Source organism: Artemia sp. Qi Xiang Cuo, chromosome 5, assembly GCF_049724085.1.
Source record: "Artemia sp. Qi Xiang Cuo chromosome 5, ASM4972408v1, whole genome shotgun sequence".
NCBI classification, from domain to species: Eukaryota; Metazoa; Arthropoda; class Branchiopoda; order Anostraca; family Artemiidae; genus Artemia; species Artemia sp. Qi Xiang Cuo.
Window position 1 is genome coordinate 15,191,745 of NC_142798.1, and position 27,806 is coordinate 15,219,550.

A 27,806-nucleotide genomic window follows, 5' to 3' on the forward strand; every position below is an offset into this window, starting at 1 on the left:
ATTTATTTAAACTTAATCAGTTCTAATATAGGTAGGGGAAATAGCTAGAATTTTAGGACAGCCATTAGTGTTGTTTTGTTTCTCTAGGACCGTTTTGTTTTCTTTGCGAGCAATTATAACTGTTGAATTTACAGGTTGTAGATTAAGATGGAGGAGGAGCATGTGTAGCTGCATTGACCTCAAGCGACTTGGTGCTGCAGAGAGTAGTAGTAGGAACTCTTACAATACTCGAAAGTCTATTTACAGAGCCACATCTGATTGTAAAAAACTGTATCTAGACCACAGCATAAATATTATACAATATGGAAAATTTAGTGCAGAAATGGAACACATTACAGCACGCGGTTTGGGAAGTTTCCAAAAACGTCACAACAATAGCTTCAACTGGTCTCCTATATTCCCATCGCAGTGTGCAAAAGATTTGTCATTGCGCACGCACGAAGACGGAGTCATGACGAAAGATGTACGCCTGATGTGTTCCAAAAATATCTCATCGAAAGCATAGGAATTTCCCATACTGTATAATATTTATGCTATGATCTTGGCATAACTAAATTGCCTGAAATTTCTGCAAGACGTTGGCGCTTTCCTTACAATACAACCGAAGACTAAATGAAATATAAACTAATTTATTAACTTTACACAACAAAGCTTATAGAAATTCCACTCCTGTATTTTAATCAAAGAATTAATCACTGGTTTCGCGAAGGTTCAGATTGAAATTTAAAGCTTTTGAATGGCAATTGAAGATGCTCCACCTCCACCATTACAGATTCCAGCGATTCCAATTTGTCCAGGTTGTAGGGAGTGGACTAAGTGCCCAACAATTCGTGCACCCGACATACTAGAAAAATAAAAACAAATCACGTTTATACTTATATGAGACTTGAACCTATGCTCATACGAAAACAGGCCAAGAATGTATTGTTCCACGTAAGTTTGGAAGTTAACACCATAAGTCCTTTTGCCAAAAGAAATAATGTGCGAGCAAATCATTTCGGCGCACGCCCCCTCCCCCCAAATGGGGGCCCAAAAACTTTTTTTCGATTCACCGATTGATTTGAAAATTATGTCCTTAAGTTCAGGGGCTGACGGGACCCAGACACAAAAAGAAAAATAGAATGAAAATTTTGGTTTCGTTCAAAACACGACACAACAAAGGGACAAAAATGTCACACATTCCAGCAATGATAATTTGTCCAGGTTGTAAGGAGTGGACTAAGTACCCAATAATTCTACCACCTGACATATTAGGAAAAAGAACTTGCACTTATGTTTATATGAGAGACTCAGAAGCAGGGTTGCCACTTGTAGCACGAAAGTGCTATTTTCGCATCATTTCATCATGTGTAACGCTTTTCTTATGCCACCAGAAGTACTAAAGTTTTATATTAGTGCTATTTTAACACTATTTCAATATATGTAACAAAAAATTTTCGACTGTGACACCGAAAATCGCTGTGTAGAACGCAAATTTGGGCAATTATAGCCCTTTAGGAACTGACTGTGGTGGAAACCCTGCTCAGAAACCAAGTCTGTTGGTTTAAAATTAAAGTGTTTAGCGTCTAAAATTTAGTGTTAGATAAAATTCTGAAACTAGATATTTCACTGGCTTTAAATTTATCAGTCGTTTAGCGGACAATAGGTGCAGGATTTTTTTTTACTGTTTATTAATATTTTTCAATATGGTGAATACGTTTAAGTTCATTTCATTTCGGACTTGATGAGATTAACTTGGAACGAAATTATTTATCACAAATTTTATATAATTTTTTGCATTAATTGTCATTCTAAAGATACTATCGTACGAATATATAAAGTGAAGAGTAAATCAATGACTTTGACATAATATTCTGAATCGAAACATAAAAGCAGAATTGGTCAAATGAAAGTGTGCTAAAAAAATTTGTGCACGCGGAATCGTCCGCATTCAAACTTTCTCTCACCAATACTGCCTTTTTAGTAATGGTAGTGTCGCAAATTATTTCTTTATTAAAAGAGGTTATGTCATCAGCTTTAACAGCTGGTGGTAAAACTACATCATCAGTTGATCTAGATGTTTGAATTTTTGGACTTCTTTGAACTGCAGCTCTAAATGGGTCCTTTTTTGTTTGACATATGGTTCTCAACGGGCTTTTTACTATTATCGACAGTTATACATAATAGTCTTAATATTGACATAATTGACATATCTAATATCTAATGACAACAATATCAATATATCGCACCAAATATCGATATCGATAATCGAAACCTAAATATCGATATTAAAAACGATATAATTTCGGCTTTTTCTGGTATCTGCCGGTGAACGTCCAGCAGAAAATATCAAACAGAAAATAATAATGATATCTAATAGTCATAATTGACATTATTAGCTTGACATAATAGTCAAGCTCAAGCTCATCACTCCATTACATCACTACATGACAGTCAAGTTCATCACTTAAACAGGGTTTAATTTGGTCAGTGGGAGCAAAATCAATAATATTGCGCTTGTGAGCCGGTATCCATGTGTTATCTTGTTTCGTCATGAACTAACAGGAAATTTTTTAGAGATGGTGGATATTCTAGGAGTTAGTACACTGCTTAAAATCTTCTTTAGTAAAAAAGAACCCATTTGGGCTGGTACCCACATAAACCTTACAATCTTAAGTTTATTTGAAGCTAGAGTGGCTGCATCTTGAACCTCCTCATATTAATGGAACTTTTTTTCCGCACCAACTCCACGTAGCGTCATCCAAAACCTGTTCTCAATTGTTCACGAACTACCAGCCTTAAAATCTTCAAAGAGGAAGTGGTAGAAGTTTTATCTCTAAAGGATTGGTATAATGGATCCCCTTTCAGCATAAGTTAAAAAAAAAATTTAATTGAGCCTAAGCTGTGTTATTGTTTGCTTTTGATCTTCTGGAAAATTTCACTGATAACCTTGAGAAAATGTTGGCTGTTTTGTACCTACGTCGATCCTTTTGACCCCCTCCCCTTCTGGGTAATGAAATCCTTTCATTCCTGTTTGTAGGTATACTTACACTTTTTCTTTCTTTATTGTACAAGCTTTAGCAATAATGGGACTTCCTCGTAAGAAATAATGATGAACCCTCAGATACCTACCACAACTAACCTAATATCTATAGAATATCCAAGGGCAAAGAGGGAGGCTTTGAATAGATTGGGATAGAGGAGGAGCAAAACGAAGTTTAGACTTACCCAATTGGATGTCCAAGACTGACTGCACCACCATTTGGATTAACAGTAGACGGATCAATATCCATTGCCTTAATATTGGCCAGGACTACGACACTAAAAGCTTCATTTATCTCCCATTGGGCCACATCTTCTTTGCGGATATTATACTTTTTCAAAAGCTAAAAGACATAGCACAATCATAAGTATTACACTGTATTTTATTATATTTTGTATACATATAAACTTTGGTCCTCTTGAATCTTTTGACACTTTTTCATTCTTTTAAACTAAAAAAAAGATAAACTAAGTAACAACCCTAAATTTACTATTCTAAGTTAAAATCCCTCCATCCTTCGTCTACGACAGTTTATTGTAACCTCCACATATACCTCCACATATACCTCCACTTGGAATTTCTTAAGGGAAATTATTCATAAAACCCGTCTGTTGATTTCTTTAGCAGGAAATTCAACAGACAATCATAATCAACCACAATCTAATAAAGAACGAACTCTATCCTATAGTAGACGAAAATTTAAGAACACGTAAAAAAAAAAAAAAAAAAAAAAAAAAAAAAAAAAAAAAATTGCCATTAAACTTAATAGTAAAAGTATTTAGCCAAAAAAAGTTAAGGAAATATCGAGAAACAGCCTGAAACCCCACAAAAATAGCGTTGGATAAAAATTCTAGAAAATAGCCTAGGAAAAAGCTAAGAATTACCATATCAGGAGCTGACGGTTTTTAGCAACCTGACGAAATAAATGTAATCACTTAAAGAAGTAAACTTTACATTTTTTTAACACATCAATTTTTTTACATGCATTATTGTTACGTTTTTAAAATTCGAACAAAAATTTGAGGGGAGGGTCAAACCCAATATCCCCCTGGACATGGCTTTGCTTCAATACCTCTATCCCAAACGAAACCTAGTTAGTTCAACTCAAAACTTTTATTTTCGCTCTTTTTGTATAATTATAAAAGGAGATATTTGCCCTTTCGTTTTAGCCACAAAAAATAAATATTAGTCACCGCCTATTTGTGTGCAATGTACTCTCAATAAAGCATAAGAATACCAAATCTAGATACTGACAACCTTGCAACGACCCCGAAAACCGTCACTTATCTCCCACTCTGTCGCACCTTTTTTGTGAATATTACACTTGATCAAAATCCAAAGGAAACGGTAAAATCGCTGATATGTTATATATTAGTATATGTATATTTACATGAGGCTTGGAACGGGGATCAGTAGCGTGACTCTGTAAGCTCAGCCAGAGTTGACCCAGCTCTAAATGGATACCTGGAGAGATATGGGGAAGGTAAATAGGAAGGGTGCGCGGAAGCACAGGATGGCTGGCCCCCAGTCCCCTATTGCACTTCCTGGCTGAAGGGCCATGAAAGAGATGAGCACCACTGTTAGGGACTGTAAAGTCTAATGCCCTATTCTTTGCCCTTTATTTTATACCTACAAAAATTTCCGTCCTTTGAATTTTGCATCCATTTCAATTTGAAAAAAATAACAATCTAATTAAAAATTGTTTCACTAAATAATAAATTCCCTGGTTTGTTTCGTCTATTTTTTTTTTTTTTTTATCTATTACAAATTTTAAGTTATCAACTGCTTTGCAATTTGAAGACAAAAAAAAAAAAAAAAAAAAAAAAAAAAAAAATAATAGTCTAAGTAAAAGTTGTATCACTAAATAACAAATTAATAAGCATTTAGTCCCTTTTCAATCTATTATAATTTTTTAGTCATCTACTGTTTGGCATTTTGAAGGCAACGTATGAATGGATCATTGATCAGGCACATTTATCCTCCGCTGTGCCACATCTTTTGTTCGACTATTGTGCATTTCAAAGGCTAAAATACTAATAAAATTACACAAAAATTAAAATAATAAGTATATTAATGCTCTAAATTATCTTTAAATACTATCTATAAAACGTTCTCGTTGTATACTTAGATCCTCCTGGTCTACAAACCCCACTGATTCCTAACACCGTTTTCTAAGTTGTTCTCAAAGGGCTGAACAGAAGCACAATCTATGTTCAACTACACTTAAATCCTCCTGATCTACAATGCCCTGCTGATTCCTAACACTGTTTTCTAAGCAGTTATCAAAGAGTGGAACAGCTGTGCCATGTATGTTAATAACACTTAGATCCTCCTAACCTATAATGATTTCTAACACTGTTTTCTAAGCTGTTTTCAAAGGGTGGAACAGCAGCGAAATCTATATTCAACTATACTTATATCCTCCTGATCTACAATGCCCTGCTAATTCCTAACACTGTTTTCTATGCTGTTCCTAAAGGGTGGAACAGGAGCGTAATCTATGTTCAACTAAACTTAGATCCTCCTGATCTGCGATGCCCTGCTGATCCCTATCACTGTTTTCTAAGCTGTTCTCAAAAGGTGGAACAGCAACGCAATCTATATTCAACTATACTTAGACCCTCCTGATCTACAATGCCCTGCTGATTCCTAACACTGTTTTATATGCTGTTCCCAAAGGGTGGAACGGGAGCATAATCTATGTTCAACTAAACTTAGATCCTCCTGATCTGCCATGCCCTGCTGATTCCTATCACTGTTTTCTAAGCTGTTCTCAAAAGGTGAAACAGCAACGCAATCTATATTCAACTATACTTAGATCCTCCTGATCTACAATGCCCTGCTAATTCCTAACACTGTTTTCTATGCTGTTCCCAAAGGGTGGAACGGGAGCATAATCTATGTTCAACTAAACTTAGATCCTCCTGATCTGCGATGCCCTGCTGATTCCTATCACTGTTTTCTAAGCTGTTCTCAAAGGGTGGAACAGCAACGCAATCTATATTCAACTATACTTAGATCCTCCTGATCTACAATGCCCTGCTAATTCCTAACACTGTTTTCTATGCTGTTCCCAAAGGGTGGAACGGGAGCGTAATCTATGTTCAACTAAACATAGATCCTCCTGATCTGCGATGCCCTGCTGATTCCTATCACTGTTTTCTAAGCTGTTCTCAAAAGGTGGAACAGCAACGCAATCTATATTCAACTATACTTAGATCCTCCTGATCTACAATGCCCTGCTAATTCCTAACACTGTTTTCTATGCTGTTACCAAAGGGTGGAACGGGAGCGTAATCTATGTTCAACTAAACTTAGATCCTCCTGATCTGCGATGCCTTGCTGATTCCTATCAGTGTTTTATAAGCTGTTCTCAAAAGGTGGAACAGCAACGCAATCTATATTCAACTATACTTAGATCCTCCTGATCTACAATGCCCTGCTAATTCCTAACACTGTTTTCTATGCTGTTCCCAAAGGGTGGAACGGGAGCGTAATCTATGTTCAACTAAACTTAGATCCTCCTGATCTGCGATGCCCTGCTGATTCCTATCACTGTTTTCTAAGCTGTTCTCAAAGGGTGAAACATCAACGCAATCTATATTCAACTATACTTAGATCCTCCTGATCTACAATGCCCTGCTAATTCCTAACACTGTTTTCTATGCTGTTCCCAAAGGGTGGAACGGGAGCGTAATCTATGTTCAACTAAACTTAGATCCTCCTGATCTGCCATGCCCTGCTGATTCCTATCACTGTTTTCTAAGCTGTTCTCAAAGGGTGGAACAGCAGCGCAATGCATGTGCAATTATACTGATCCTCCTCATCTACAATGCCCTCTTGATCAACTTTTTGAGAACAGCTTAGCAAATACCTACAAATTCATTTTTAGCACTTTTTCTTAGAAAATAGTTTTTGGCAATTATTTTTTAAGTGTGAAAATGCTAGATACGACCTTTAGCCGTGACGGCCGCCTTTGCTCGTTTGGATGCCCTGATAAAAAAAAGACAAAACGTATTTTTTTCCCTTTTTTCACAGGATTACGTGCGCAATTATGGTAACTTAATTATATACCATAAAAAATGCAGAATTGCACTCTTCTTGAGGGTATAGCGACAAACACGTAATACAGGAATTTCGGAATGCTTATGCACAGGGTAGTATTTTAATTATTTATTGCAAAGAAACTCAAAAAGGGCACAAAAAACTTGTATGAATAAGAGGGTTTTATCAGCAGTACGCGACACCCTGCAATGACGAATTCTTTATTTGAATTTCTGCTTAAAACAAATATTAACCAGGTATTAAATGAAGTACCAGGAGACCAAGCTTCGCTCGATGATAAAATAAGACAATTTTGGTTTAAGAACTTTAGATTCGTTTAATGTATTCGGCACGCCTTTTTTGCATATTTATACCGACGAATTATTCAACACTATCAAATATCGAATACAATTATTAGGTACTCTTAAAATATTAAGCAGACAAAATCATCTTCAGTAAAATTTGTTTTAGCTATTCCCAGCATTTGATGAAAAATATTGGGAATATTTGACTATGGAAAAAACATCCCAATGAAAACTTTGGGATGTAGGGATGTTTGGGATGTCAAAAATTGCAAAATGATTATAACCGTTAGATTGTTTATTTGAAATTCAACTCCCCTAAAATTTCTGCGCCTGAGGCAAGTACTCCCTCTGGGATTAACATAAGAAATAATGCATTGTCTGGATCTTTATGCAAAGGTTCAATATTAATTTCTTATATCTGACGACCACTGTATTCCACGCTTTTCCTATTTTCTGTGGCTAAGATTTGGCTAATTTATAACATTTAAATGAGCACTTCATTGTTAGGCTTATCCTGGAAAGAAGAAGTTAGTTAAAGTTAAGGCCTTTTTTGCATCAACCAGTGTGTTGATTTATTTGATTATGCATCAATCAAATGAAATTATTAGGTGCTCTTTAAAATATTAGGCACACATTCATCTTCAGCAAAATTTATTTTAGCTATTCCCAGCATTTGATGAAAAATATTGGAAAAATTCGACTATGAAAAAAAAAAAATCCCATGGAATTCAACTACTATAAGAATAAACACGCAACCTTCAGATAAGAGACATACGCAGTATACATTGCAAAAATCAGCCTTGTAAACAATAATAAAGGAAAAAGAATGATAAGATACGAATATGAAGACATTCACTTGAATTTTTCTTCGTCCAAAATTAAGGCTCTTACCGAATTTTTCGAAAGTCGTTTTTTCACACCAAAAAATGTTAATATACCAATTTTCAGAAGAACAAAATTAGTGCCCTTTCGAGAAACAATATAATTATAGACGTATATCATAGGCAGCGCAATAGAGCTACCTATGTAAAGAGCGAAGTGGGCACAAAGTATTATTTTTTTTCTTTTGGTTTTTTAGACCAGGGCACTTCGTTTTGAAGTTGTCGTAGAAACTTCAAAAATGGCTCATTCGATTGAAAATTGAAAGAGCTAGTGCCCTTTTTAATGGTCAAAAGTGATTAGAGGGAAACTAATCCCCCTCCCGCACCCACCATTTCCCCTAACACATTCAATCAGAATTTCGAGAAAGTCATTTTGTTCAGGTTTATATAGAAAGGGTGATTGTTTAAACTTCGAAAGCGGCTCATTGGATTGTTAATCAAAATTCCAAGTACCCTTTTTAAAATTCAAAGTGATCAAAGGGCGGATACCCCCCCCCCCCCTCTTATTTTCCCGAAGTGCACTTGATAGAAATTTTGAGATAGCAATTTGTTGTCATAGGAACTTCAAAAAGGGCTCGATTGGAAATTGAAAGGGCCTTTTTTTATTAGTCAAAAGTGATTGGAGGGCAACAACCCCTAGGGCATATAAGGTTTTTATTGAGAGGGTGGACGTATAAACTCCGGAGGGGGGCTCATTGGATTAGAAATCCGATGTTCTAATTCCCTTTTTAAGAGCCAAAGTGATCGGGGGCAGCCGCCCCACCCCCTACGTCGTATTTTTCATAAATGCATTAAATAAAATTTTGAGATGGCCATTCATCCAACAAGAGTCCAAAGATCATATAATAAGACCTTTGGGGTGGACAGAATCCCCCAGAATTTAGCGGTAAGGGTCGTAAGTAATGCCCCAGGAGCATATAAGGTTTTTATGGAAGGGATGGTCGTATGAGCTTTAGAAGAGGCTCATTTGATTTGAAATGTATAGTTCTAGTTCCCTTTTAAGAAGCAAACATGATGGAGAGCAATTAGCCCCCTCCCTGACATCCTTTTTTCGCGAAACGCATTCAACTGATATTGTGACATAGCCATTTCATTACCAATAGTCCTAAAAACATGTAACAATGTCTATAGGATGGACAAAATCCCCAGAGCCCATTGGCAAGGATGGTAGCTTATGTCCTGGGCGTATAAGATTTTATGGAACGGGTAGTTGAATAAACTTTGGATCAGATGGAGCTCATTTGATTGGAAGTCCGAAATTTTAGTGAACTTCTTAGGAGTCAAAATTGAATGGAGGGCAATCAGCCCCCCCCCCTGCAAGCCTATTATTCCCCTCATGTCTACGGGGATATCACCCCCCCCCCCCCACAGTCCTCAGGACAACGGATGTAAGCTAGGCAATTCGTCCATTGTTTACACAATGTATATATTATTGAGAAAGGAATGTATGTTCGAACTTTACTTTCCAAGAAGACGAAGGGTATTCAGGTGAGCCTATCAGAGAATGTTGAGGGGAGTGTTGAACTAAATAAAAAACACGTTATGTGTATATGGATTGTCAAAAGGGTGCAACTAAAATTTCCCTTCGTTTTGAATTCAAAATACAAATAGCAACCCATACTTTGGATTCTTACAGAAACAAAATGAAAAGATATAAAATATTATTTTTTCCATGAAAAAGAATATGTCAATAAAAAACGAATAGAAATTAATTAAAAAAACTTGTTCCGCAAAACATGTTTTTCAAAGAAAAGTAAAGAGCTTCATTTAGGCAAGAATACTACTACTACTACTACTAACATATCACCGCAACACCAAGCCACCTGAGGTCAACACAGCTACGCACGCTCCTCCTCCATCCCAATCTATTCAAAGTTTCCCTTTTTATACCCTCCCACGAAGTTCCCATTTCCTTTAAATCTTTCTTTAGGACGTCCTCCCACCCCAGACGAGGACGATCTGCTTTCCGTTTAGCCCTAGACGGTTGGGTGAAAAGAACAATCTTCGACAATATGTCATCCTTCATCCGAACAACGTGCCGCAGCCACCTCAACCTTTATTTCGTTATAGCCCTAGAGAGCGGTATTGAACCACACTTTTCGTAAAGCCTATTGTTTGAAATACAGTTAGTCAGCCAGGTACCCAGAATAATCCTTAAGCAATTTCTCTGGAAAACATCTAGCAAACCTTCATCCGCTTTCCGGTGCGCCCATGCTTCAGAGCCATATCTGACTACTGTCATCACTGTAGCTTCTAATATTCTAATCTTGGTTTGAGACTTATATTCCTATTCTTCCAAACTTTTTTTAACTGTGAAAAAACAACTGAGCCTTGGCTATTCTACTTTTAACATCTTCACTGCTCCTATCATCTTTACTAATAATACTACCGAGGTAAGTGAAGCTGCTCCCGTGATCAATATTTTCATTACCCAACGTCAAGAATGAGCAGAAATAAAGTCGAATAATCTTCCAAGCGTAAAACTACCACAAATCAGTATCAATAAATAAATGAAACTTTAACAAGCAAAAATTAACGTGAGTACGGCTGATAACCCCCATGCCTTCTCCAGACCAGAAAATAATTTGCGCTTTACTGAAAACAAAATACGTTTTAAGTGTTTCCACCTTTATTACTTTCATAAATAAAAAATTGTCAAAACTTTAAGGAATAAATATTAGTACATGTCAATTAATCTGACAATCCACGGTCATTTGTAGTCAATAATTTCTTAGACCACACTGCTTTTCCATTTAAAAAAAAAGAAAAATTTTAAACAAGAAAAACGGGTTTTAAATTTCTATAAAGCAGTGAAATACAAAACAATTAATTATACACAAATACTCCGAATATTTCGGCCCCACGCCCGGGAGCCTTTCACAACGGAAAAAAAAATATAAAATGAAACAAAAAAAAAATTTTCTTTTTAAAAAAACTTAACTTACATCAAAATAAAACATACTAAACACATAAAGAGAAAGAAAAAAAACAAAAGAAAAAATATAAATAAATAAGAAACAAAACTCACATATTAAATAAACACTTCCATGCACTGAATGTCAATAATGATTCAACTCGCCTCCTCACAGTATATAAATTGAAATATATTAAATAAACACTTCCATGCACTGAATGTGAATAATGATTCAACTCGCCTCCTCACAGTATATAAATTGAAATATATTAAATAAACACTTCCATGCACTGAATGTCAATAATGATTCAACTCGCCTCCTCACAGTATATAAATTGAAATATATTAAATAAACACTTCCATGCACTGAATGTCAATAATGATTCAACTCGCCTCCTCACAGTATATAAATTGAAATATATTAAATAAACACTTCCATGCACTGAATGTCAATAATGATTCAACTCGCCTCCTCACAGTATATAAATTCAAATATATTAAATAAACACTTCCATGCACTGAATGTCAATAATGATTCAACTCGCCTCCTCACAGTATATAAATTGAAATATATTAAATAAACACTTACATGCACTGACTGTCAATAATGATTCAACTCGCCTCCTCACGGTATATAAATTGAAATATACTAAATAAACACTTCCATGCACTGAATGTCAATAATGATTCAACTCGCCTCCTCACAGTATATAAATTGAAATATATAAAATAAACACTTCCATGCACTGAATGTCAATAATGATTCAACTCGCCTCCTCACAGTATATAAATTGAAATATATTAAATAAACACTTCCATGCACTGAATGTCAATAATGATTCAACTCGCCTCCTCACAGTATATAAATTGAAATCTGTTTTTCTTGTTTAAAATTTTTCTTTTTTTTTCATTTGTAGTCATTTTTTTTAGTAAAGTGCAAATTATGTTCTGGTCTTGAGAAGGCCTATTAGCCCTGCTCATGTTAATTTTTGCTCGTTTTGAGTTCCATTTATTTATTGATAGTGATTTGTGGTAGTTTTACGCTTGGAGGATTATTTGACTTTATTTCTGCTCAATCTTGGCTTAATAGAGCTCCTTACTTTTCTTTGAAAAACTTGTTTTGTGGAACAGGTTTTTTAAATTAATTTCACATATATACACCAATATAATCATTGCTCTTTTAATAAGATAAATAAAAGATAAAGAAACCAAAATATGAGGAATAGCTTCAACGTAATAAAAAAAAACCTAAAAATAGAATAAAGAAGAGAGGCATAAACGAAGAGGAGTTATCTATACTTAGTACAACAATTAACTAGAAGGAAAAAGGACTAATAAAGAGGGAATAGTCACAAAGGACGGGATAAGGTATTTCCCTCCCTTAGGAAATTTTCAATTTATTTTTGAAAAGGAATTTGAAACGTACTTTTTCTGTGCTGTAGATAGGAGCCAACGGGAAGTCAATAGGGAAGGTGGCTGCATCGCAAAATCCAATGATCCTAGCCAATGGCTCGACCCCTAGTCTCTCAGCAGCTCCAGCAGATGACAACACAACAGCTGCTGCTCCGTCATTTAAGGTTGACGCATTGCCGGCAGTGACAGTCCCATTTTCCTTCTAAGCAAAAAAAAACAACAAATTTCAATACATTTTTCTTCTTCTTTTTTTGATGGTGAGTGAACCGGAACCGGAATTGTATACGATACGGATAACAACAACTTTAACATGGTCTAATTTTTAAACCATGTTAAAATTTAAGATTGCACCTTAGACTAAGTGAAGCAGAAATGACCCTTTATCTGGGTGGCTTCCATCCCAAGGTTCTTTCCTGGTGTAAATACTACAGAAGGCTTACAATTAAGACACGCTTTTATTTGACGTTTTATAGGCACAATGGACAGCTAATCAACTAATAAAGTCAAGAAAAATAGCTTTTTTTGTACTTGTATGATACCCCGTTATTTTGGTACCCCGACCTAATATCCTTCATATAAGTAAAATCCGTTTCTCTGACGCTCAATCCTAATGAAATATACCTAACTATGATAAAAATATAATACTTTAGAAACAAATTTGGGCTATATATTTGCATATTAGGGGGTGGGGGTAAAGTATAGCGGGTCTGCATACCTATTGTGTTAGGTACAATTATTATCATATTATGAAGTAAGAATTGTTTTCTAACTTTATACAGTCCAAACACTTTACCCCCCCTTAATGTGAAAATATATATTCCAAATTATATATTTCCCATCTATTCTGTCACTTCTCTTTTTCTTTCTCATGCTAAGCTGAAAGAAACTAAAAAAAAAAAAAACGGTTCTACAATGTGTCTATGGATGAACAACTTGAGTGGTCGGGGCTATATCATATAAGTACCCCTTTTTTTCAAATAGCATAAAAAAGACAAAAAATGGTTTTTCACTCGGCTGACTCACTTCGCGTTTTGCTGTAAAACACCCAATAAAACCAGGGTTTAGAACTTTACTCTGAAAATTTTAGCTTTAAAGAGCTATCTCGCACTATTTTTACAATAAAAAGACACGAAAGCTTTGAATCCTAATTCAAACAGCTGATTTTTCATGGGAGGGGGGGGGCGGAGGAGGAAATATCAGAAGATGTCTCTCAGGAGAAAACTAATAAAATTTACAAACGGCGTTTTCAGTCCATAACTCCATGAATTTTTCCAGAAACTCGAAATGTTTAATAAAATAAAAGTAAAAAGAGAGATTTACCTTTTTTTTATAGCGATGACGAAGTTTAATCGATAGTCAAAAGTATGAGCGGTAAAGGAGCTTAAAACGAGCGAAGAAATCAAGCTTAAAACGAACAGAAATTAGAGGGAATAACAAAGTCAACCCTAAAACTAGCGAAAAGCACAACAGATAAAAGTGGGACTGCCCACCCTCTCATACCTTCATGTGTGTTGTAATTGTAAGTCAAATTTAAGAGCGAAGTGGATGCTTATAACGAGCAGAAATCAACTAAACAATATGACAAGATTTATTCGTCATTAATTAAATACAGAATGAACACACGGTACTAATTCCGCAAAGACTTCTAGCCCGCTAAATAAGTCAAAATTAAGTTACAAGAGTGATGAAATCGAAACTGAAATAAACATTAGTGGCACGGAATAGACAAACAGTGCCATTAATTGGCACTAAACCCGAAAAAACGAATGATTGAATGATTAAACTTATGTAAAAATACAACCCAAGACATATTTTTATCAAATAAGAATTCAAAACAAATAAATATCATTAAACAAATAAAACCTAGGCTATGCATTAATACGGTTATTTTTAAAATTATTCAAGATTAAATCCTTCAAAAATTGTTTTAAATTTTGGTTCTTAAGCTTTATTGTTTTACTTTCTTTTGAAGTCCAAAAACACATAAATTTTTGAAAAAAAATACACGCTATAATTTTGTTTCTCTTCCGATTCATCCACAGATTAAGCATCCCTCAAAAATGTAAACTAAAAATAAAGAATCCAAAGGTTTCTTTTTGGAAACTAGTGATAAATATTCTTATTATGAAACAATAATTAAGATTGAACCAGACTACAAACTTCTCCATACATATTTTATACAGCCCTAGACGTTTTCCAATAACCCTATATCACAGACAAAAGTTATATTAAAGAGATGTCGAACTGAACAATTTTTGCAATCGATAAATTTGGAGCTTTTGGTCGTCTGTCTTCATTTCCTTCCGGGAATATTTTCAGGAAGACTAAAAAAAGCTTACTCAAAACTTTCAATCTTTCCGAAGAAATTCAATAGAGTTAAACATAACTTAATCATTTTTGATGCTACGATCATTTAATAAATAAGAGTAATAATAGGAGAATAAATAATAACAATAATAAGAGAAGAACAGTGTGGTTTTAGAAAAGGTAGAAGATGTGTCGATCAAATTTTCGCTTTTACGTTAATAACTGAGAAGTGTCTGAGTTATCAAATACCTTTGGTCTTCAGTTTTAAAATAAAAAAAAACAAGTTTTTTTAACTGAAAGTAAGGAGCGACATTAAAACTTAAAACGAACAGAAATTATTACGTATACGAAAGGAGCTGTCCCCTCCTCAACGCCTCGCGCTTTACGCAAAAGTTTGACTCTTTGTAAAAACTCTACTTTTTAAGACAATAAAAACTTTAGTGTAAGAGCGAGCCGTTAACGAGGGGACAGCCCCTTTCATATACGGAATAATTTATGTTCGTTTAAGTTTTAATGTCGCTCCTTACTTTCAGTTAAAAAAAACTTGTTTTTTTTTAATTTAATTTCTGATCGTTTTTTAGTTAATGCAGCTTTTATTTTGGCTTACCGTCACTGAATAAGTAAAACAAAATTTGCATATTAATTTTACTTTTCTTGTGCTAAATGTGCTTTCCAATAAAACAAAACCAATACTATACAGAAATACCAATACAGAAATTATTCTGTATATGAAAGGGCTTGTCCCCTCCTCAACGCCTCGCTCTTTACGCTAAATTTTTTTATTGTTTAAAAAATAGAGTTGGGAGAAATTCAAACTTCAGCGTAAAGAGCGAGGCGTTGAGGAGGGGACAGCCCCTTTCATATACGGAATAATTTCTGTTCGTTTTAAGTTTTAATGTCGTTCCTTACTTTCAGTTAAAAAACGTGTTTTTTTTTTTTAATTTCTGAACGTTTTTGAATTAATACAGGTTTTGATTTTGGCTCACCGTACATGAATAATTACAACAAAATTTTCATATTAATTTTACTTTTATTAGAATAAATGTCTTTCTCGAAACTTGTTTAATTTTATTTACGAACGTTTTTATTAGCAATAAATATACGTAACTTACGAATTAACTTACGTAACGAACTTCTATATTCACACATTCTTAATACGTATGTTAGGGAATTCGCCCCCTAGTCAATACCTTGCTCTTTAAGCTAAATTTCGAATTTTGTTCTCTAAAAATGACCCTTAATCACAAAGGCCGTTAATTAGAATAAATAGCTCTTATGGAAGTACTAAAACATCTTTGGCTTAAAGAGGGAGGCATTGACTAGGGGGTGAACCCAATGATATACGTAATATTTTCTGTTCGTTTTAAGTTGTGATGTTGCTCCTTACTTTCAGTTGAAAAACTTATTTTTTTTTTATTTAATTTCTGGTCTTTTTTTTAAAGAATGCTGGGAAATCTGGTGCCCCCTTCATAGCGATGTCCCTTCCCCCATGAAAGTTCCTTCATGGAAAGATCCTCCCACATAACCCCCAACTCACCCCCCTCCCCCACTACCAGAAAAAAATCCCCCCTAAAAACGTCTTTATACTTCCCAATAACCAATACCATATGTTAACATTGGGTAAAGTTCATAACTTTCAGCCCTCCCCCCGAGGACTTTAGGGAATTAAGTCATCCATAAATACACATTTATCATATTTTTGACCATGCTGAACAAAATGGCTATATAAAATTTTTAATCGGATGACTTTGTGAAAAAATGAGCGTTGGAGGGGGCCTAGTTGCCCTCTATTTTTTTTGGTCACTTAAAAAGGGAACTAGAACTTTTAATTTTCGTTCGAATGAGCTCACCCACGATATTCTAGGAGCACTGGGTCGATATGATCACCCCTGGGAAAAAAAAAAACAAACAAAAAAACAAAAAAACAAATAAACACGCATCCGTGATCTTTCTTGGCAAAAAATGCAAAATTCTACATTTTTGCAGATAGTATCTTGAAACCTTTATAATAGGGTTCTCTGATACGCTGAATATGATGGTGTGATTTTCATTAAGGTTTTATAATCTTTAGAGGGTCTTTTCCCCTTTTTTTGAAAATCAGCCAAATTTTCTCAGGTGCGTAACTTTTGATGGGTAGCACTAAACTTGATAAAAGTTATATATTTGAAATCAGCATTGAAATCTGATTCTTTTGTTGTATTTATTGGTATCAAAAACCCGTTTTCTAGAGTTTCGGTTACCATTGAGCCGGGTCGCTCCTTACTTACAGTTCGTTACCACGAACTGTTTGATAGATTATGAGCAAGCGTTCGAAACTGTTGATAGAAGAGCTGTAGCAAAGGTTTTATCCTTGTCAGGTATACCAGACAAATACATTAAAGTGATTAGTTCCTTGTACGAAAATAACACTGCCAAAGTTAAGGTAGGAAATGAGGTTAGCAACTGGTTTTGTATTAAATCAGGAGCTAAGCAGGGTTGTGTTCTATCCCCTTTTATATGAATAATTTTGATGGACTTTGTCTTAAGGAGCACAGAAAAGGCAATAGAAGACCACAGAACCAAATGGGGAAGAAAAACTCTCCTGGACTTAGATTATGCTGATGATTTAAGCATCCTAGATGAAAGTGTGAGCGAAATGAATGAACTTTTAGAGATTTGGCCACTTCAGGATGCTAGAATAGGTTTAAAAATTAATGTTAAGAAGACTAAGTCAGAAAGGCTAGGAATAAGTGCAGATGAAAAGGTGACGTTGGGTAACTGAAAAGATTGATCGGGTGGACAGCTTCACTTACTTTGGTAGTATTATTAGTAAAGACGGTTGGAGCAATAAATATGCTAAAAGTAGAATAACCAAGGCTCAGGGTGTTTTTTCACAGTTAAAAATTTTGGAAGAATAGAAAGACAAGTCTGCAAACCAAGATTAGAATATTGGAAGCCACAGTGATGACAGTGGTCAAACATGGCTCTGCAGCATGGGCGTTCCGAAAAACGGATGAAGATTTGAGATGTTTTCCAGAGAAATTGTGTACGGATTGTTCTGGGTACCCCGCTGACTGACCGTATTTCAAACAATAATCTGTAAGAAAATGAGGATCAATTCCGCTTTCTAGGGCTATAATGAGAGAAAGGTTGAGATAGCTATTGCATGTTCTGCGGATGAGGGAAGACAGATTGCCAAAGATTGTCCTTTTCGGCCGACCGCCTAGGGCTGAACAGGAAAACAGGTCGTCCGCGGTTAGGGTGGGAGGATGTTATGAAGAAAGATTTTAAAGGAAATTGGATTTTCCTGGGAGGGTTACAAAGAGGGAGGCATTCAATAGATTAGGATGGAGGAAGAGCCTGCGTAGCTGTGTTGGCCTCTGGCGGTTTGGTGCTACGATGAGTTGTTAGCAGTAATAATAGTATACACCACCATCGCCACATATAGCTATAAGACATGCCTAATAACCGACTCCTTTTTAACATTGTAAAATAGGCCAGCTGGACATATGCATTATATGTCTTTTGTCTGTGTCATGTATACATTGCATTAGGACAACTTCCAATGCTGGTAAATTAAATCATTTTTCGACTTTTGTTTGAAGTCCATAATGTCATAATTTCACCAGAAAAGCTAAAAGAAATTGAAAAAAAAAACTATTGGAAAAAGACTTGACGGTAAAATTTTTCAAAGTTCAGCACCCTTAAATATACAAAGAATTAACATTATCCTATTATTTAGGCCTACACTCCTTCCTTTCAAGATAGGTCACAAGGGCCCACTGCCCATAGAAAAATTTAAAATTATTTTACCTACCTGAAAAACTGTTGGTAACCTAGAAAATTTGTTGAAATCAATTCTTTTATATTCTTCATCAAATTTTTTCTTCAATCTTTTTCTTTTGAAATTCTTTTCACCAGTTCTTCAATCAATTCTTTTATCATTTACAATTCTACCTCTTTTATATACGTCAGGTAAATACGCTACAACTACTACTAACAACTCACCGCAGAACCAAGCCACCTGAGATCAACACAGCTACGCATGTTCCTCCTCCATCCTAATGTATTCAAAACCTCCCTCCTTACACCTTCCATGGAAGTTCCCATTTCCCTTATACATTTTTTACGACATCCTCCCACCCCAACCATGGATGACCAGCTTTTCTCTTACCCCAAGACGGTTGGCCAAAAAGGACAATCTTCGGCAACCTGTCATCCTTCATCTGCAGAACGTACCCTAGCCATCTCAACCTTTCTCTCATTATAGCCCTTGAAAGCGATATTGAACCACACTTTTCATATAGCATGCTGTTTGAAATACGGTCAGTCAGTTGGGTACTCAGAACAATCTGTAAGCAATTTCTCTGGAAAACATCTAGCAGATCTTCGTCCGTTTTTCAGATCGCCCATGCTTCAGAACCATATTTGACCACTGTCATCACTGTAACTTCCAATATTTTAATCTTGGTTCACAGACTTATCTTCCTATTCTTCCAAACTTTTTTCAACTGCGAAAAAAACACCCTGAGCCTTGGCTATTCTACTTTCAACATCTTTACTACTCCCACCGTCTTTACTAATAATTAATTAAAAAACCTTTTTCCACAAAATAAGTTTTTCAAAGATAATTAAAGAACTCCATTAACCAAAAATGAACAAAAACAGAATCAAACAATCTACCAAGCATACAACTACCACAAACCAGTATCAATAAATAAGTGAAACCCAAAACAAACAGAAATTAAAATGAATAACAGAGTCAAACTCAAAACGAGTAGAAATTTATATGAGTAGGGTTCTAAACCTCTATGCTTTTACAAAACCAGAATATAATTTGTACTTTACTGAAAAAATTCAAATGAATTTACTGAAAAAAAAATACGCATTGTCCGTTTAATATACATATGATGATATTTATTCATTAAAATCTTAATTAATTTTTGATTTCTTAGTTACAAAAATGAAAACATTTAAAAGAACTTTTTCAGCTAAGTACAAATTATATTCTGGTTTTTAGAAAGCATAGGGGTTTAGAAAACTACTCATATTAATTTCTACTCGTTTTGAGGTTGGCTCTGTTATTTATTTTAATCTGTTTGTTTTGGGTTTCATTTATTTATTGATAGTGATTTGTGGTATTCCATTCATTTGGCTCACACTTTTCTAGGATGCTTAAATCATCAGCATAATCCAAGTCCAGGAGACTTTTTCCTCCCCATTTGATTCCGTGGTCTCCCATTGCCTTTCCTGTGCTCCTTAAAACAAAATCCATAAAAATAATTCATATAAAGGGGGATATAACACAACCCTGATTAACTGATGATTTAATATGATACCAGCTGCTAATCTCGTTTCCTACCTTAACCACTGCAATGTTATTCTCGTACTTAACACATAATCACTTTAATGTATTTATCTAGTATACCATTTTTCAGTTTTCTATTGAAGTCCGTAATGCCATAATTTCGTCAGAAGAACTAAGACAAATTGAAAAATTAAGATAAAAAACTTCCCTTTCCCGATTTATCTAATTTCAGCACCCTTAAATATACACAGAATCAACGCTATCATATGATGCACACTTCTTCCCCCAAGATTGGTCACAATGGCTGTCTGCCCGTAAAAAAATTTAAAAGTATTTTGCCTACCTGGAAAACTGTTGGCAATTTAGAAAATTTGTTGAAATCAATTCTTTTATATTCTTCATCTTCTGAAACAACAGTATCAGGTTTGCCCTTTTTGCCAGGAATTCTAACTTCAACAATTTCCCTCTGCATAATTCCACTTTTATAGGCCTCAGCAGATCTTTTATACGAATTCATACCATATTCGTCCTGTTCTTGCCTGGAGATGCTCATTTTCTTTGCAGTATTTTCAGCACAAACACCCATATGTATCTGATCATATACATCTAGTAAGCCATCATGAGCTATACCATCCTTAAAAAGAAAGGGGTGAAAGTACAGATAAAGTAAAGGAGCACCGGGAAACATTGTTTTGACTTAAAATAATATTCGTTCAACTCCGATTCTATTAAAGTTCAATAGAGATACAGTATTGTACGCATTGGAAATTTCTCAATTAAGAATATTGTGATTATAGCTTTTGGTTTATTTTATTGAAACCCCGTCACAACACAAAAAAGGGGAGTACTGACCAAGGCCGTATCCAGGGGGGGGGGGGGGATCCGGTTTGACCCCTCCCCCCCCCGAAATTTTTGACCGAGTCGAAAATAAGTCGAAAATTAGTAAAACCTAGGTAAAAATCATTAAAATTAGTCGAAAACTGAGTCAAAAATTAGTTTACCCCCCCCCCGAAAAAGTAAAAAATTAATACCCCCCCCCCCCTAAAAAAAATCCTGGATCCGCCCTTGGTACTGACCAAAAAAACAAAGGCAAATAAAAATAAAAAGCAAATAAAAACGATCTACAGTGGTAAAAAAGAAATCAAAACAGCAAGACTCTTGGCTGAACCTTTATAGGTAATGATGCTAATTATATATTTTGTGGTTTGTAATTAACAGTTGTTTGGTCAGAGACTTTTTTGAGTGTGGTACTTCCTTGATTTAGTAATTGAAATATATTTCGCTACAAACCCCTATTAGTCCTATAGCCAAAATATTTGCTTAAGGCTGTATTTTATTTACTGCCTTTAGAAAATTCCTTATTAATACTCTTCCTAAGTAGCTAGCTACTTAGTAGTAGCTAGCTACTAGCTACCGCTGCAACCCGGATCTAATGTTTAGTACGTCTTCTCTGGTAAAATCCGACAGGCAACACACACGAACTCTGATAATCTGCCGAAAACTGACGACGATTTATCGCTAACTAATCATAAAAAAGGACGCCAATAAAGCAGCGCCAGTAAAGTGTTAGCCTTCCAGTGAAGCTAGACGAAACGGGTGTGTGAGGCCAAAGAAGGTAGCCTGCCAGTAAAAGGAGCATTACCCTAAATAACATTAAAGTATAAATACTCGTAAGATAAAATTACAAACAAGATATAAGATTCATAAGCTTTTATTTCTATCAACTGATTACTTCAGTAACGCCTGTTAATACATTTTTGCGGAACTAATTTAATACAGTTCTAAATTTAATGTAGGCTTTCTTCCTTTTAAATGTATAATGACTTATTGAACATTATCTAAATAAGCTGATTGATTGACATTTTCTTCATGTACGTGCAGGATTAGATACGCTGCACACCAGCTTTTAAAAGGCGGGTTGTTAGAAAATTATTATTGTTTTTTTTTTTTTTGGGGGGGGGGCTGGAAGCCTCGGAAAGAAAACTTTAATGTCCAAGTTTTTTTTTAAATATCCATCAGTGCTTCAGATCATGTATATATATATATATATATATATATATATATATATATATATATATATATATATATATATATATATATATATATATATATATATATATATATATATATATATATATATATATATATATATATATCTGCAGGAGTTACGTTGATAACTCTATACTTGATTCATTTGGAACGAGAATTTTAGATAAAACATACGAATGAGTGCTGACGGGGAAGCAATTCCTCTTTTGTTACAGAAAAATTTTGAGTGTAAACTGGGAAATTCAAGCCTATGTTGGCTGAAGAAAGGGCGGAGTAAGACACTTCTCCCCAACTAAATATAATCTCGAAATTGCTTAATTTGACCAATGTATAATTCAACATTGTTTGATTTATGCAATTTATAGCGGCACAAGACAAATAAAAATTGACAGGTTTAATCTCCATTATAGGAAGAAAAGGTGAGACCTCAGGTGCAAAAGGTACGCACAATACTTCTAACCTTACTTGATATAAATTAAGCTTTATCAGTTTTCAAAGTTATTTATAATGTTACATTAATCTCTAGCAGAAAACATACCATTAAAGTTTATATTATGTTTACATATTACCAGGAAAAGTTTCATATTAGGTATTTGCCCTCTGGAAAATTATTAGAACTCGTGCCCTATTACCTTAAGATGATTCTTCCGAGTCCACATAATCAACTATACAAAATTACTAGCTTAGAACTAAGTAGCGTCTTGGCCTGAGAGAACAGCAGGGAACCAGAATTCTTCCATGCATGCAGATAATTAATGCTAGGCGATTTTCATTTCAACAAGGTATAAAATGCAAAGCTATTCCTAGGGTTGGTGGTGCCAAGCGCAAAACTAATTACAGCACTCCTGACTCAAATATAAGTAGAAAAAAGCCACGGCACCAGGGGCATCTGCCTCAATTGCCCTCCCCCTTTGAGAAGCTCTGATAAAATGAAACAGCCACTGGCCTATTGCAACACTGGCCTATATTTGTTTGGGAAACAGGGTAGAGAGGTGATTTAAATCAAAATTATACAAGGAACATACCGGTTAAGTACTGAGAGGGGAGAAACAAAATTTACTATGATATTATGATAGTTTAATGGATTTTTACGTCAGTCTAGTGCAACCGATTTTGGGCCATGCCCCACTGAGTAATTTAAGAAAGTTTATGCTAATGAAAAATACTGTCTGTGTAAAATACCTTTCATACAATGCAAGACGTCTCAAAGGAAATACACCTGTTTGAACTTGATTCTTTAAGGTTCCTTCACATTGAATTTCGGCTTTCCGTTCTCCCCTTCACACTGAACTCCGTAAGCCTTCCGTAAGACTCATAACCCTCCGTAAGACCTTACGTTAACGTATCCGTAAGTCAAAACGCAATGCTAGAGGTCTGACGGAAGAAGTTGAAAGTATTTCAACTTCTTGCGTTTACGTTTGAGCAAAATGGGACTTAGATGAGAAAATATTTGAGTTTGCAGAAGCTAGAAAAGGTTATATAGCTCAAAGTACCCTGTTTTCAAGGACAAGCAATTTAAACTAAATTCTTTGGAAAGTCTGAGCCAAGTTTTTCATCAGCAGGAAAGTAAGTATAGATTGTCTTGATTTGTGGGCCTAGGCTAGGATAGGCTATACTTTGATAAATATTGCTAGTTTTTTTTTTAATTCTTTTTGGGTTTGAGGTTAAAATAAAACCTTTTGTGATACAGTTAATCATTTAAAATGATATTTAGGACATTATTTTTGTAACTTAAATCTGGATTCAAAATGTTCTTTATGAGGTTGAAGCAAGAATAAATTTAGATTAGGATCTAGCTTACTTTGGTACATTTAAATGGATAGTTTGATCTAGTTTCTCCACATCCTCTATGATGAAAAAGATTTAGGATCATGGAGAAAAAATAAAGAATTTAAGTTTATTTCTTTGGCAATGTAGAAGATTTATATAGGCTATCTTAGGGATATATCCAGGACCATTAGGGAAGATAAGGTGCACTGTCAGAAACACATGTGATACAGGAAAAGAGTATAAAACAAGGAATCTAATGGTATATTTTTAAGTTTATTAAGCCATTTTCTTCTAAAAAGCTGCTGATCTGTAATGCTACCTTGTATTGTATTGCCATTCCCCATGATTGGGTTCACTATGGGCTATTTAAGGCTATTTGTTTTTTCTCAAAATGATAAAACTGTACAATATTACCTAAGTTTTGATTGGAATAAGTACAAAAATATTACAAGCATCAATGATTTGCAAACTTTTGTTTATAAAATAGGCAATAGGCTATATATTTTAAATTATTTTTTTACACCAACACTTTATTTACATTTCCAACATGTGAAAATTATGTTTATGGAATTTAGAACAGGCAGCATATTCACAGTAGGCTACAACAATATTTACTGTGGTGTTGAAATATATTTGTATGGATTTATTGACACAGATAGATATATCAGCTACCAAACATTACTAAGAATTTAAATGAAGGATAAAACCATTTAGTAAAAAGATTTGAATGACATAGTTGGAAATAATATTTGGTCATTATATCCATGTAATGTGTAATCTTTAAGAACTTTGTCAGAAAGGAAGGAAAATGTCATAGAAAAACATGAACTTTGAAATAAAGAAAAAAAAAGAGAATAGTAAATACAATGTCGTCATTTCCCCAAACACCTGTGTGTGGATATTGTCTTCAAGTAAAAGTTGATTTTGACTAACTTTAGTTGTACCCAAAGAAACCTTAAAATTTGATACAAACACAACAAATTGTATTGTATTTTAAAGCTTCAAATCAGGGCACTGAATATGCATGGTATTTTGGCCCATCACCAACATGTTTTAAGTGACACACAACTTTGATAAGCAAATGGAAATACAGTAGAGTCTATTGATCATTTGTGTATTGAGGTATTATAGTATTAAAGAAATGATATTAATTCAGTTAGAACCCTAACAAATATTGTATAATTGGATGTAGGTAAAGTACTTGTTTCAATAAATTTGATTTAAGGCACAGTAAATTTTATTTCTTTTCTAAGTGATCCTTGACTTTCTGTGGTTCAAAAATTCTTTTTTTGTTGCTCCATAGAATTAATTAGCTATGGAGTTCGTGCTATTGAGGAGAAAAATTAACCAAATCTCCTCAATATATTTTATGAATAAGCTGCAATAAAAATTGGGCTATAAAATGAGTATGTTTAAAGTTCAAAAATTGAAAAATTTAGTAAACATTGTGTTTTTTCTAGTTAATGAGCTTATGGAAAGAAGGGAGCTTGAGAACCTGAGAGACCACTATGTCTACCTAAAGAAAAACAGGGAGATCTACAAGTGGATCTGGTGCTAGTATAAGCTTAAAGCCAGAAGACCAAAATTTTGTACAAAGAATGAACTTACTTTCTGAACATATAATTGAAAGGAACCATAAGACAAAAGGGAACACTTTTCAAGATGAGAATATATCAGTGGACATTTATTCAGAGTGTGCAGGGGGTGCCCACAATATAAGTATGCTGAAGTGAATGATGCTGATTTTATTACCCTTAGTGAAGAAATTCTCATTAACAATCAAACAGATATCCAAAGTTCCCAAGCTTCTAGTAGGCAACAAATATATGCATCAACAAGCCAAAATCAAACTCATAATAGAAGAAAGACAGGGTCTAGAAATCAAACAGACCTGAAGGAACAGAAAGCAATTGACAAAAAAAAAAAACAGCAATGACCAGCATGATCTGGAGTGGTACTTTCTACAATCACTGTTATCTCATCTGAATAAAGAACCGGATGACTCAAAATTAGAGTTGCAGATGGAGATCATGAAGGCAGTTAAAAAAATACTTTAACCATTCAGTGTATTTTTAGTTTTATAGACGAACTTAATAAAGCTTTTTTTCTCTCTTTAAGGTAAGCATTAAATTATATGAAAAAAATGTCTAGTAGGTCTAAAAAAAATAAATATTCCAGCAATATGAATAATTAATAATAATATCACTAGTACCAGAGTAAAAACATGATATAAAAAAATACTTTTGAAATTTCTATGGCTTTGTTTTGAAATGTAGTAACTGGTTCTAGATTTCTTTGAAAAAAAATCTAATAGCTATAATTAGGTGTTTTAATTCAATGGGATATGGTGAAAAACAATGTAAAGAGACGCTTTTTAACATAAAGCCATTAAAAATTTGTAAGAAGACATGCCTGCCATGAAACTGAAACTAAAGAAAAAAATAAACAGATTTAGAGAAATTTGGAAACTGCCATGCACTGTCCTTTCCCTTTGCCAGTGTTCACTTCAAGAGGTTAAAAAAAAAGCCTGAAGCCCCTCTAAAATGGCATCAGATCAAAATGAAAAGTAAACTGATGGAGTTAGTATGGTCAAAAACCTAGAAAAAGGAAATCACAGCTCCCTTCCTTACACAACAAGAGAAACCACTTTTTTGCATGGGTAGCGCTAAAAATTGACGTTGCAGTGTGAAGGGAAGACTTTCAATGTGAAGGAACATAAACGTAAGACCCGTAAGATGAAACGTAACAACCTTAGGACTAAACGTAACGTAAAGTCTTACGTTTTCAATGTGAAGGAACCTTTAACCTTGAATTAATTCAGTGATTACAGAAGTCGTCCAGTCGGATACTTGACTTTTTTACACAATCAGATTTTTGGCGTTTTAAATTGAGAAAATTAGATACGATAGCCAAGTTTGGTGTGTGGAGAAAATTGGATATTATTTGTGGATGGTGTTCTGGATGTCAGAGTACGATGGTTAGCAATCAGCTGGTCTCCACGGTCCATCGGGCCACCGACCAATAAGATGATTATCACTGCCATCCTTGGGCCTGCCCAAAAAAAGATAAGTTTCTTTTCGTCTCTATCTGATGCTAATCAAATTCTAATTTTATTGACTTTTTATATTTGTTGCTACCGTCATGGATCCGGCTAACGTTAAAATCGCAGATTTGTTCCTTGCCAAATTTGCGGGCTATCCCCATTGGCCGTTTCGAATCCTAAAAGTTATGAAGACAAATACCGGAGACAGCAAATTTATTGTTTTTGCTACAGCAAAAAACACGATCGTCAGGTTCTATCTGTCGCAAGTTTACTTAGTTTTGTTGCCAATGAGAAGGAAGCATAAACATAGAAAACTAAGGGTGTTAATCATGCGTTTGCAGAGCAAAAAAATCATCCTGATGTTTATCGCCTGTTTCTAAGAAAAGGGTAAGATTCGGTAACGGATAGCCTACTCTCAGATCCCACTGCTCATCTCCGTAGACTAATAGAGAATGCACTTTCGGCTACAAAACAAAATCTAACTAAAGAAATCAAGATACAAATTAAAGAAAAGCTTAAAAAATCAACTTTGCAGACTAAAGCTAATTTTGATGCTAAGTTTCCAGTTGAAACAATGGTTTCTGAAATCTAAAATCCAGTAAATGTTGAGTTTTATCCTAAATTTGAACTGGTTGAAAAACATCTAAAAAAATGCATGCATATGATTAATTTGTTGCAAAATCGCGTGAATCAGCTTGAGCTCAAGCTAGACGACATTGAGAGGGAGGGGAGAGGTGATTCCCCACTATTTAACGGCGCGAAAAAGAGTCC

General features: G+C 34.7%; 1 protein-coding gene across 3 annotated transcripts in view; it reads right to left on the reverse strand.

Annotated features, from left to right (window-relative positions):
- Acat1 (Acetyl-CoA acetyltransferase 1) overlaps positions 1–27,806 on the reverse strand; it is a 116,340-nt gene that overhangs the window by 16,942 nt on the left and 71,592 nt on the right. Inside the window, exons 4-7 of one of the 3 annotated variants that reach the window (XM_089089358.1) lie at positions 20,517–20,807; positions 12,593–12,781; positions 3,208–3,365; positions 620–844 (exon numbers count right to left, since the gene is read on the reverse strand). In XM_089089358.1, coding sequence (XP_088945484.1) covers positions 724–844; positions 3,208–3,365; positions 12,593–12,781; positions 20,517–20,807 — 759 coding nt within the window. In that variant the 3' untranslated portion in view covers positions 620–723. Of the gene's footprint in view, positions 1–619; positions 845–3,207; positions 3,366–12,592; positions 12,782–20,516; positions 20,808–27,806 lie in introns of those variants that run through there. The other 2 variants (XM_089089360.1, XM_089089359.1) reach the window with 2 other exon arrangements.